At 34.5% G+C, this 12922-nt stretch overlaps 1 protein-coding gene across 1 annotated transcript; it reads right to left on the bottom strand.

Annotated features, from left to right (window-relative positions):
• Positions 1 to 5674: 5674 nt before the first annotated feature.
• Positions 5675 to 6619, bottom strand: LOC128564467 (olfactory receptor 51I1-like). Its single transcript, XM_053559934.1, has one exon. The coding sequence runs from the start codon at positions 6617 to 6619 to the stop codon at positions 5675 to 5677; it is 945 nt and encodes a 314-aa protein (XP_053415909.1).
• Between the last annotated feature and the right edge of the window lie 6303 nt (positions 6620 to 12922).

Raw genomic sequence — 12922 nt, forward strand, 5'->3', positions numbered from 1 at the left:
CCTGGAAGGAGGTGGAGCACATTATACTTAGTGAAGCATCACAAGCATGGAGAAGCATGAATCCTATGTACTCAATTTTGATATGAGGACAATTAATGACAATTTATGACATGGTGAGGCATGGGGGAAGGGGAGAGCAGACAGAAAGAGAAGGAGGGAGGGGGGTGAGAGAAAGGAAAAAAAGGGAAAAAAAGGAAATTTTTAATTAAACTTTTTAATATGTTGTTTAGGATATTGCATCCTCATTTATAAGTGAAATATGTTTGTAATTTTCCCTTATAATAATATATTTTCTCCAATTTTAATATCAGGTGTATCCAGATGAAGTACAATGATTTTGAAGTATTTCTTCTTTTTCTATTGCCTATAAGATTTGGCAAGATCTGTTTTAAGAAATTATCTTTTGCTTTTATTTATAAATATTCTTGAGACTTTGGAAAAAAAAAAGAAGAAGTTAACTGATGACTCGATAATGAACCTCAGAGTCAAAGCATTGACCACTCTTATTTGATCATGTGATTATTACTTTCTTTGTATTATTATTATTATTGCTTAATATTTGGATGCAGCAATCATCTAATTTCTTTTCTGAATGTATTTATCTTCGTTCGTTCTTTACTAGGTTTTTAGTTCTAGTCCTTATCTTAAATATTGTTATCGTTATTAATTTTAAAGCCTTTTTAATTTGTGAAGGGAAAAAGTAGAAACCTAATAAACACATGTATATGTAAAGAAAATATAATGGGAGACATATATGGAAGAAAAATCAATCCCACAACAATAAACAAAGATTTTTAAAAAATCAGTCTTTTTGCTCTGTGAATTTTTTACGTTTTGATTGATTTTTGTCTCTCATTACACATTTATCACTCAAGACTCTAAAGGTAACTCAACTTTCCCTGATAAATACTGTGGTTCATCACCCTTTCTCTGTCTCTCATGTATATCTATTTTTAAGACTAAAATTCTTCTCTCTTCTTCTCCCATGGATTAGACAATCAAGCTATTCCTATGATCACTACAACATGATTCCAATATTCTCTTTGGTTCAGAGATTCGACATTTTTCCCACCCAAGCAATGGATCAACTGGGATAAGAATAGTAATATGTCATAATAACAAAACACAATTTGTAACATATTCCTGGGACAGAAAGGTAAAAGAGAAAGTACGTTAGCCACACAAGATGACTCTTCAAATACCATTATTTTCATTGTTTCAAAGCATTCATTGAATTTTCCTCTACATGTCCATAATTAATATATTTCTTTTGAAGGTATTTTAAAACACAATGCTTATTTGAAGAGAATTTCAGTCTGTTGTCTTGCAATACAGGCCAATTCTTCTTATGGAAGAATAGTACCATTTGTAAGCTCGTGTGATGACAGCTAATTTTTTCCTCAATTCAAATATCAACTCAATCTTGCCATTTACAGATCTTGGCCATAAGAAAAAGAAAGCTTAAATGATAATCACAAATGCTAAGGTCTGCCATTCCTTTTTAGTTTTTTCTTCCCTACAAAAGTACTAAAATTAGGGTTCCTTGTATAAGATAAGACAGCTGAGTTTACTTTCTATGAAGTGGCTCTAATGGCCTATTTACTTTTCTTTTTTTTTTGCATTTTTTTTATTAAATCATAACTATATACATTGATATGATCATGGGGCATCATACACTCCCTTCATAGACCATTTGACACATTTTCATCACAATGGTTAACATAGCCTTCCTGGCATTATCTCAGTTACTGTGCCAAAACATTTACATTCTACATTTACCAAGTTTCGCAAATACCCCTGTAAGATGCACCACAGGTATGATCCCACCAAACCCCCTCCCTCTACCCACCACCCCCCTCCCTCCCCTCCCTTTCCCACTTCCCCCTATTGTTAGGTTGTAACTGGGTTATAGCTTTCATGTGAGAGCCCCAAATTAGTTTCATAGTAGGGCTGAGTACATTGGGTACTTTTTTTTCCATTCTTGAGATACTTTACTAAGAAGAATATGTTCCAGCACCATCCATGTAAACATGAAAGAGGTAAAGTCTCCATCTTTCTTTAAGGCTGCATAGTATTCCATGGTGTACATATACCACAATTTATTAATCCATTCGTGAATGGATGGGCACTTGGGCTTTTTCCATGACTTAGCAATTATGAATTGGGCTGCAATAAATATTCTGGTACAAATATCTTTGTTATGTTGTAATTTTTGGTCTTCTGGGTATATGTCCAGCAAAGGAATTACAGGATTGAATGCCAGATCTATTTTTAGATCTCTGAGTGTTCTCCATATATCTTTCCAAAAGGAATGTATTAATTTGCATTCCCACCAGCAGTGCACAAGTGTTCCCTTTTCTCCACATGGCATGGATGTGGAGAAATGCAAATCAAAACTACTTTGAGATATCATCTAACTCACTCCAGTGAGACTGGCCTATTTACTTTTCAAGAGCACTCAATGTTGCAACAGTTTTAAATTTAGCATGCTAAGCTATGTACCTGGAGGCACAGAGGCAGAGAACAAGCTTTAAAGTAAATCAGATAAATTTTGTTCCTGGGACAACATCTATTTATTAAACTGGGTGATTGTGCTTGAAGGAAAAAAAAAAAAGAAAGAAAGAAAAGAAAATATAGACAGGATAGTCTTAATTGGGCTAACAGTCCAGAAAAGGAAGCTCCTTGATTTTTCTCCTCTTTTTTCAGTCACTAGGATGTAATCCTGCAATTGTGGGAATTGTTTTTTGCCTCTTGCTCATAATTGTATTTCTAGTTTCTGCATAGGTGCCTGGAATTTAGGATGAGGAAATATATAACAATGCTGCCTGAATTTAATAAAGTCCACTGTGTCCGGCAAACTACTATTTTGCCCATCCTTTTTTTTCTAACTTTCTTATTTTCATAATTTTTCTAGAGACACATGATACATTCCACATTGTACTGGAATCTAAGAATATAAAAATAATCCATCCAATTATCATTGATTTCAATAATGTTTTCGGGAAGAAGTAGAAACGTAAGTCCTTGGTATACAGTGTATGTCATGATAGAGGTAATGTCAGATTCCTACAAAATGTATGAAACAGGCAACTAAGACATGCTTCGAGAGTCAAGAAAGGTTTCTGGGAAGAGCCGGGGATGAGGAAATGAGTAAAAAAATTCAACATAGAAGGAAGTGGATTGAGTCCATTGGGCGCAGTTAGCATGTGCTAAGACATAAGAATAAAACAAGCATTTTGCTTAAAGAAAGTGCAGGCAATGGAGTGTCACAAAGAAAGATACTCTGTGGAAAGAATGGCAAAGATAATGGTAAAAAGTGGATATCAGAGTTACATTTTATTAGTTAACAATTTGTATATCCATTCTATTAATTAATATTAATTTTCTTATCTCTTTTTTAAATTTGGGGGCATCAGTGTTTTCTGCTTGGCTTAGGCTGACAACTACCAACTTGATACTCTTCTCACAGAAGATATAGTCACCCTGATGATATCTCAGAAATTTGTTTGACGTATATTTTCTGAAATTATTTGGTAATAATTTATTAGTATAGCTCTTATTTTTGAATCTCTTGAAAACTGAAAGCATATTATTTTGTTATATTTGTTTTTATTCAATAAATAACTTTCTCTTTATTTTTCTATTTTCTATATTGCACACACACAAACTAAATATATAAGGAAAAAAATGCCTTTTGACATTCTCACACAGTCACTTCACACGACAGAGTCTTCTGACACCAGATGTATGAAGGTTTTTTTTTTTTTTTGGTAGAGACAGAGTGTCACTGTACCGCCCTCGGGTAGAGTGCCGTGGCGTCACACGGCTCACAGCAACCTCTAACTCTTGGGCTTACGTGATTCTCTTGCCTCAGCCTCCGGAGCAGCTGGGACTACAGGCGTGCGCCACAACGCCCGGCTAGTTTTTTGTTGCAGTTTGGCCGGGGCTGGGTTTGAACCCGCCACCCTCGGCATATGGGGCCGGCGCCCTGCTCACTGAGCCACAGGCGCCGCCATGTATGAAGGTTTTTTTTCCAAGACATCAATCAATTCTCTAATAGACAGCCGCTGGAAATCCCCTAAGTCAATTCAGTTCTGACACATCTACCTAGAAGTAGCATCAGATCCTGCAGGTTAAAAGCTCACTCCTATATGATGGCCCCACAATCTGTTGGTCATGGAACCAATGGAGAAATTATATTCACTGAAATTTTGGTTGAAGTTTTAGAAATTACAAAAGGTTTATCATCATTAATCTAGTTCAAAGAGGATTATCCAGAGTTTCTTCAGGGAAAGATAAAAGGTGCTTTACAAGTATAAGGGGGAGCAAGTATAAAAAATGTTTGTGCTAACATGTACTGTAGAGCGAGCAAAAAGTTGTTTAGTGATTCTGGGGTGTGGAAGAAAAGATAGGTCAGACTGTGAAGGGCCTTGCATACTATTAACATTAGGTTAAATTTATCATATCAAATTTAGAATTTTATTGTAAAAATTTAAAATAAAAATTCAACATGGACATACTTGTTTTGGAATGTTTATGGAGGAATGTAATAATAGGTTAAGCATGGGATAATAGTATATGAAAAAACATCAGCCACTATAATAGACAAAAAATAAAAGCTTGAGTTAGTGAAAGAATTTATATAGGTCAGTGAACATATTCAATATATATTTAGGAGATGTAAGTGAATAAAAATAATGAAAATTAAATGTGGAAAAATGTAAGAAAGTTTATAGAGATAATAAGATTTTTTAACTTTACTATAGCAACATAGAAGATCCAATCATCATTAATATACAGAGGGAATTTAGAAGAAAGAAGCATTTGGAACAGGAATCATTAGTTTTAGGTTACACTGAATTTGAGGACTGTCCTAAAGAACATGTCTATGTGAAGATCAAAAACTAATGAACATTCTGCAGATCAAAAGCTAATGAAAGTTCTCAAAATGGTTATATAAAATCCATCCCATAATTATGGAGCAAATAAAAGGCAGTAAATGAATTAGCAATGATATAAATTATAGGAAACAGGAAATGTTTTTACCATGGAAAATGAATTTTTGGGTATTGGTGGGAGGACGGGAAGAGTTTTTTCGATATAACTCAACCCTTGTATAAACAAAGTAGCTTAAAATAATTTTTAATGTAACTCTATGACCCAGGCACTCTTCAATTTTATATAGTTAAAAGGCATACAAACTATAAATGAATTATGTACTCTGAAAATGTCAGTGACAGAGAGTACAGAGACAGTTAAAAAGTAAAATAAACTATAATATAGGAAAAATGATAGGAGATACAAGAAGAAAGAAATAGTGGATGTGAGTTTCTTAGAAATTTCTGGACTCTTTAAAAAGTTGCTGGCTTATGAATTGCATTTGAAAATGTGGAAGCACTCTAGACTCTCTTATGACAAAAGGTTGACATGAATACACTAGGCAAGCATTCTCAATTTGTTGCAATTTAATTATCTAACTGTTTCAAACGCATATTTAGAAAAAAGGAGCAAAGGCAATTTATGAATATGTTTTTATTAAAAAAACAATTTCAAAAATTTCATTCTGTATCTACATCCTAGATCTAAAATTAACACCAAATGTCAACTGTTCTTTAACTATAAAGATGAGAGTTATATTTGTTCCCCCATCTAAACCATTAACTTTTCCAATACTTCAGTGTCTCTGGATTTTGAACGATTTCCTCAGGGCAGCACGGATATGTTTGGTTTTCAGGCTATACACAACTGGGTTGAGCATCGGCGGCATAAAGAGGTAGATGTTTCCCAGAACTGCATGTGCTAATGGAGAACTCTTGTGGCTGACTCGATGCATTACAGTTATTGCTAAGTGAGGCCCATAGTAAATAAGGACAATAGAGATGTGAGACAAACAGGTATTGAGTGCTTTCAGCTGGCCTTCTCTGGAAGCAATGCCCAGAACTGCTTGGAATATCAAAGCATAAGAAATGACTATCAGCAGAAAGTCAGCCCCAAAAGAAAAGATAACCAAAACCAGCCCATATAAAATGTTGATTTTGACTTGGCCACAAGCTAACTTCATGACATTTGGGTGGAGACAGTAGGAATAGGAGAGTGTCTGGCCCCCGCAGAAAGGGAGCCTCTTGAGCAGGACAGGCAATGGCATCCTGAGTGCTACACCCCTCAGCAAGGCTGCCAGCCCCATTTTGGTGACTCGTGAGTTAGTAAGTATAGTGGTATATTGGAAGGGGTGACTGATGGCCACAAAGCGGTCAAAGGCCATGGCCACCAGGATTCCTGATCCCATGGAAGAGAAGGTGTGAATGAAGAAGAGTTGAGCAAGGCAACCATCAAATGCAATTTCATAAAGGCCAAGGATAAAGACCTTGAGCACAGAAGAAAGTGTGGACACAGACAGGACAACATCGGCTCCAGCCAGCATGGACAAGAAATAGTACTGGGGCTCCTGCAAACTGTGCTCATTCTTTACCAAGTATATTACTGTGCAGTTCCCTGCTACTGTAGCAAAGTACATCAAGCTCAGGAGAGGTACCAGCCACAGTCGGGCACCCACAAGCCCTCGCAACCCCGTGAGGATGAAGAAGGAAGGCTGAAATGTTGTGGAGTTGGATTCTGCCATGCAAAATGGTGAGAAGCCCTGGTTTCCAGATGGCAGATCCTAAAGAGGAAGAAAAAAGGAGATGTCAAATTCAGGAGCCTTCTCTTCTTTGGCACAATGCTACCAATGAGGGGTTGACTAAGAATGAGGGACTTAAATCATTCTCATGGCTGAAGGACAAAGGCATTAATTATTATTATGCCAGAAAACAAAAGTTCTATTTTTCTTCTGATATTGTAGTAGTATCAGGCAATTCCTTTATTTAGGAAGGTCTACAAATGGCTATTTGTACATTCAGGAAAATTGTTTAATCCTTTGGTTAAAAAAATAGGGCATTTTGTGTCATGTTTATTATAATATATATATGTGTGTGTGTGTATGTATATATTTATATACACACACATATGTATATACATATACACATATACACAGGGTGGCCATTACACTCTATTTTAAACTGCACATGAACTTTCTGGCCACACTGTATTTATATATGTCTGTGTATGTATGTATCTGTGTGTATATATTTGTGTGTATATGTGTAGGATAATATTTAGAAATAAGCATATCATACATCAAGCACACAAAGTAATTTCAGTGTGCGTTTAAAATGACATGCTTTTCTTCCAGCGGCTTAAGAGGCTTGAACCCCCCTGGGTTACTCGCAGAGTTAGGCTTTTGGAGTTACGAATTCCTTAGGCCTTTTCTCTGGAGCAGTGCACCCCGTGAAGCCTGAGATCAAAGGGCATGCCACCCTTCCTCAGAGATACGGGCCAGAGGGTTGACATATGTTAATAACATATTGTCGGAGGTCTATAGGTACTCTGCCCTGAAGGAAGGACACAGTTATTACTTCACACTGAGTAAACTGAGTGAATGCTTGAAGATATTCAATTCCCCTGTGGCTACTTTCGTCTTTGTGATCTCCTTTTAGCTACCTGCCCCAAAATTAGTCACTGTTTAGAAGAAGAGTTTTGTTACACAAGTGGTTGCATTGATATGATAAATATTTCCATTTTAGTTAAAATTCAGCTAATCCAAAATACGTAACTGGAAGAGTATAGAACTTAAACTTGGAATAAAGAACTTTGCTACATGCCATTTCATCCCATCTAACTGCGTGTAGTCTGTTTCTTGACTTAATAATTACAGGAGCAAGTTTACACCTACAGCAAAGCTGTTGTTCGTTCACGTCTCCGGTCATGCAACAATATGTATATAATGTGTGTACACACAGACACATATAATATGTTTATATAAACACATTATGTATATATATATTTTATATATATATATCTCTGTGTATATATATATATATATATATATATCCAAAACCCTATGTGAGAATTATGCAATGGTAAAAGCAAGTAGTAACTATTACTGGTTAAAATACACCACTCAAGACTCAAGATTCACCTAAGGGAAGAAACTAAAGAATAAATCATCTAGGGTAGCAAACTTTTCAGTGTTTCTGAATTGTGGGTTGTTGTAAGAGCATTCTGGGTCTGAAACAGACACTGAATGTCATTGTCTCTCCCTCTGTGTATGTGTGTGCATTCTTTTTTTCTCTCTCCCTGTTCCTATCCTAAGCTGCTAAAACTTTCAGAAGATAACTCTTTAATTTCCAACCCAACACATCTAACTGTCTAGCATACTACTCCCATTTCAAATGAGAGACATCTTTACTGTTATCTAAAATAATCTCTCAGTGCAGCTAATGCTGGAATACGACTCCAACTTTGAGTAGCACTGATGTAAACAGATAATCTGAAGATAAGAAAATTCATTATAAATTAATTATGGACAACCATATGAATCATAAGTAAAATATAAGATAAAGAAAAGCAATAAGGAAAAAACAAAAATATTTGAGGAAAAATACATAACAACAAAATTAAACAAATAAAAATATAAAGAATCAGTTGGGGGGGTCCTATATACAAAACTAGATTTTCAACAAGAGAAATGTGAGAACTGTAGGGAAGAATTTTATGAAAAATATGTTTGGAGCGGTGCCTGTGGCTCAAAGGAGTAGGGTACTGGCCCCGTATACCAGAGGTGCCAGTTTCAAACCTGGCCCCTGCTAAAAACTGCAAAAAAAAAAAAAAGTTAATATAACTGAAATTATATGTATGTGTGTGTTTGATATATATATATCTTAAAAGAACTTTTATCCCCTCAGTTTGAAAGAATACTTTGCTTGTAGTAACCAAATAATGATAATAAACCACCTAATAATCTTGGTATTTGAGTTCCCAATGAAATTGGAGAGCATTTTAAGTATTATTAGTGGGACAAAAACACACAGAAAATGATAATTTCATAAAACATAGAGAACCAGAGATTAATTAAACTCTTCATTATTAAAAACAGACTACACAAACAATAAATGATGCCTCTTGGGTGGAAACTGTGGCTCAAAGGAGTAGGGCACCAGCCCCATATGCCTGATAAGGCGGGATCAAACCCAGCCCTAGTCAAAAACTGCAAAAAAAAAAGATGCATCACTAGTGGTGAAGAACTATATATGTTTTTTTCTTTTTATGAATATGGAGTACTGTAGATTTCTAGCTACTTATTAAATGTGAAAGATAGTTTCAGAAGTATAAAAGTGTACAATGTTTTCACATAAACACATTGAGAAATTTATTGAAGAATTGTTTTCCATAATAAATAGTGGTCTATGAAATAATAATAAAACTAGGAAAAGGAAAGAAAAGATAGATAAATTAGCATTTTATAATTGAAATAAATATGCTCTGGGGTAAATTCTGACTGAGAGAGAAACCTTCATAGACTGTAAGTCAAAATTGGCAGGTAACAACTAGGTCATGATAAAGGTAGTTCATTTTTACCATTCAATGAAAAAGAAAGTTTTCAATTAGACATCTGACATAAAATTAACTAAAAATACAAATTAATTCAAGGTCCACAAGTAAAGCAAACTAAAGAATGGCATAATTTTAACTGCTATGATGCAAGAAAATGGAATAAATTTATCTGTACTTTAGACACTTTCAAAGAGCACAGGATTATTATATTGGAAACTGTGGGGAAAGAAGATTAAAGTGCTCTTTATGTAAGGTCTTCCTTTATCTAAAAGTAATTATAGATTTAAATGTTAAACTTAATGTATAAACAACAGTGAATGTTTTAAAAATATTTGTGAAACATCATGAACACCTGTTTTGTCAACGCAAAACTAAGATGAATAAATAAGAGAGGAGTGAAAAGTAGGATGAGGAGAAAATACGGAGGGAATTTTGGGAGTGCAAACATAAATTTTATGGGTAAAACTTATGGTGGAGAATAAACACGAACTGTTATATAAAATAGGACAGCAATGAAAGGTTTATCTATAATATTTACAGATATAAAAAATCAAGAGATAAAATAATGTTATGAGAAGTATAAAAATACTCTTTGAGACAAGCAAGACAGAAATATGCATTTTATGCCTGGTGAAGAGCATAGGTCCTTTTTTCACCAAATGGAAAATTCTTGTATTTTAATCATTACAGAATATTACTATTCACAAATTAGTACTATGCATGACAAGGCTGTTACATGTTCATGAACAGAAGAAAATTATAAATAGTGTTAAGCTGTTATCCTGGAGGTGTACACACTTTTATATCCTCCCCTGCTATAACTATTTGAGAAATGAAAGATATGTGCTTCTCCTAATGTCCTCCAATATTATAGGGAACAGCTAAACCTTCCTTCTCACGCAGCCTGATTATGTTCTGTGTAATGTAAAATATATGTGTCTATTTTCCTTTGGAATTCACTTATTCCATTTTCGTCACTCATACAAATGTATTTATTGGACACATTCACGATATGCACGGGACTGTTCTGTGCTCTGAGAACATAGTAGTAACCTAGTCTGTGTTTCCAATATACTGTATATAGTATTATTATTTTTAAAATCTACTCCTTTAGCCACATTTAATCCATATATCATTACTAATAATAATTTATATTAAAATCTGGAAGAGTAACATATTAAAATTCCTAAAAGTTTAGGAAAAAAATGACACTTCTCTATCTTACATAAAACATTTTCAAAATCACAGAAGACTTACGAAATCAATAAGATTTGCATACATCATCCATTGTCATCCAGAAGAGAATGTTTTAACTAGACATACATTATCAACATTATCATTGTCATAAAATGCAGTAAAATTTACAACATAAACTTGAAAGCATGCAGTTACTATTTGTATTTTTTAACAATTACTAGAGAAACACATTGTTTCATTTCCTCAGGTATCCTTACTATCCAGTATTCTACCAAGATTTTTACCTCCTGAGCAGTCTGGATTTCAGAAATGAAATACCAATACTCACTTACAGGTATTTAAGTATGTGTGTTCTTGAACAGATCCCAAGTATTGTATTAGCATAAAGATTTCAATAGTTAAAGAGGAAACTGTGGGACTGGCCTCTGATATATGTGAGAGAGAGGAACTGAAAGAAAAAATTAAGTTACTCAAATGAAGAATCTGTCTGGATGTATTTTGTAAAAGCCAGGTTGTGAAGAATCCTAGAAAATTACCGAAGGTTTTTAGACAGAATGATGAAATAATCGTCTTTCTATATTAGTGATTTCATGCTGGCTAGAATGTGAGGAATGCTTTGAAAAGGAAGCATGGCATGAAATGAAATACATTTTGGGCCTAGTTTAGTTTATCAGTGAAGAACATGGGTTAAGGTTGTTGTTAACTATTTGAATAAAAGTGAATAAGGTACAGACTCATTTTGTAAAAGCATCAGGATGATTTCTTTTCTTCTATTATTGATTCCTCGCTGAATCGATCTGAGAGTGTTAAAGTTTATATACAAGGACTGTCACAATTTAGGACTACTATATATAGTCACTGTAGTCTGATGTATGAATAGGCAAATACTGTTCAGGAATAGACTAAGACCAAGAATATTTTATGCCTTAACATCAAAGAGCATCTCAGTGCACAGGAAAAAAAACAAATTCTACCATTGCATTCCTGTTAGTTTTTCTTATTAATGATTTATTCTCCGTCCATACCCTAAGTAAATTCTCAGGCACCCTAATGTTTACATTTACCTTGGTGTCTGTTGCTGGAGAACTTGAGTGAATCCAGTCCTCAAGTTTAAGTGCCTGAATTTTGATGGGAGTATTTATTGCTGTGGCTGATAGTCCCAAAGGTATTGGGTAAAAATTTTCAGTTTCTTTCTCTGTCTCTCTCTCTCAATTTCTCTACCTATCTTGCTCTCATTGTCTCATAAAATACATACACACAAACACAGACACTCTGCTGAAAATGTCCTACTATTTCCAGAATCTGTGGTGTAATGGTGTAAGAAGGAAGTTTTTTAGGAAAGTTTAATGACAGGACCATCAGGAAATGTGAAAACCAAGTGAATATTCTGAGACCACTGCAACTACAGGAGGCAGTTATCAAAAACATCTGTGATACAAATGGATTTACATTTTCTATGAGAATGCATGAGACATAAGATGAAAAAGGTTAAAATATTCAGCAAAATGTGCTTTTTCCTGAGTTAAATCATGATAAACAAATATGAAGTTTGATTTATTAAAATAACAAATCAATGAATCCTTGGTGAATTCATTTTTTGAATGAATCTAAAATTTACTTGAAATACAGATTATCTAGAGGAGCGAGATAATTTCTTTTAAAGTCATATTTAAAGCCCCACAGTATGTGATTTTAAGTCTTGTAATGTCATGCCATAGTAATAGTAATCGTGACAGAGAGATTTTAACAAAAACATTGTCAAATGTTAATCATTAAAACAGATTACATTTTTTAGACAGACCTACAGCTATACGGTTAATTTATTCTACAAGTGACAAGATAATCTTGAGATTAATTTTTTTTTTTAGACAGAGCCTCAAGCTGTCACCCTGGGTAGGGTGCTGTGGCATCATAGCTCACAGCAACCTCCAACTCCTGTGCTCAAGCGATTCTCCTGCCTCTGCCTCCCATGTAGCTGGGACTAAAGGCACCGGCCACAAAACCCGGCTATTTGTTAGTTGCAGCCATCATTGTTGTTTGGTGGGCCCGGGCTGGATTTCAACCCTCCAGTTCAGGTGTATGTGGCTGGTGCCTTGGCTGCTTGAGCCACAGGCGTCGAACCTAAAATATGGTCTTATTAACATATCATTTTAGTAAAACAAAATTTTCTTATGGAAAAACATAAATTTTAATTTAATACCATATAAAAATAGCCATAATTAGAACAAAAATATATAAGAAAACTAAATCATAAAACTTCTAAAAATATCCTAAGAGAAAATCTCTTTGATCTCTG

Source organism: Nycticebus coucang, chromosome 14 (assembly GCF_027406575.1).
Source record: "Nycticebus coucang isolate mNycCou1 chromosome 14, mNycCou1.pri, whole genome shotgun sequence".
Lineage (NCBI taxonomy): Eukaryota > Metazoa > Chordata > Mammalia > Primates > Lorisidae > Nycticebus > Nycticebus coucang.

Coding starts and splice junctions, on each gene's coding strand:
- LOC128564467 (XM_053559934.1), bottom strand. CDS start 6,619: ATGGCAGAATCCAACTCCACAACATTTCAGCCTTCCTTCTTCATCCTC.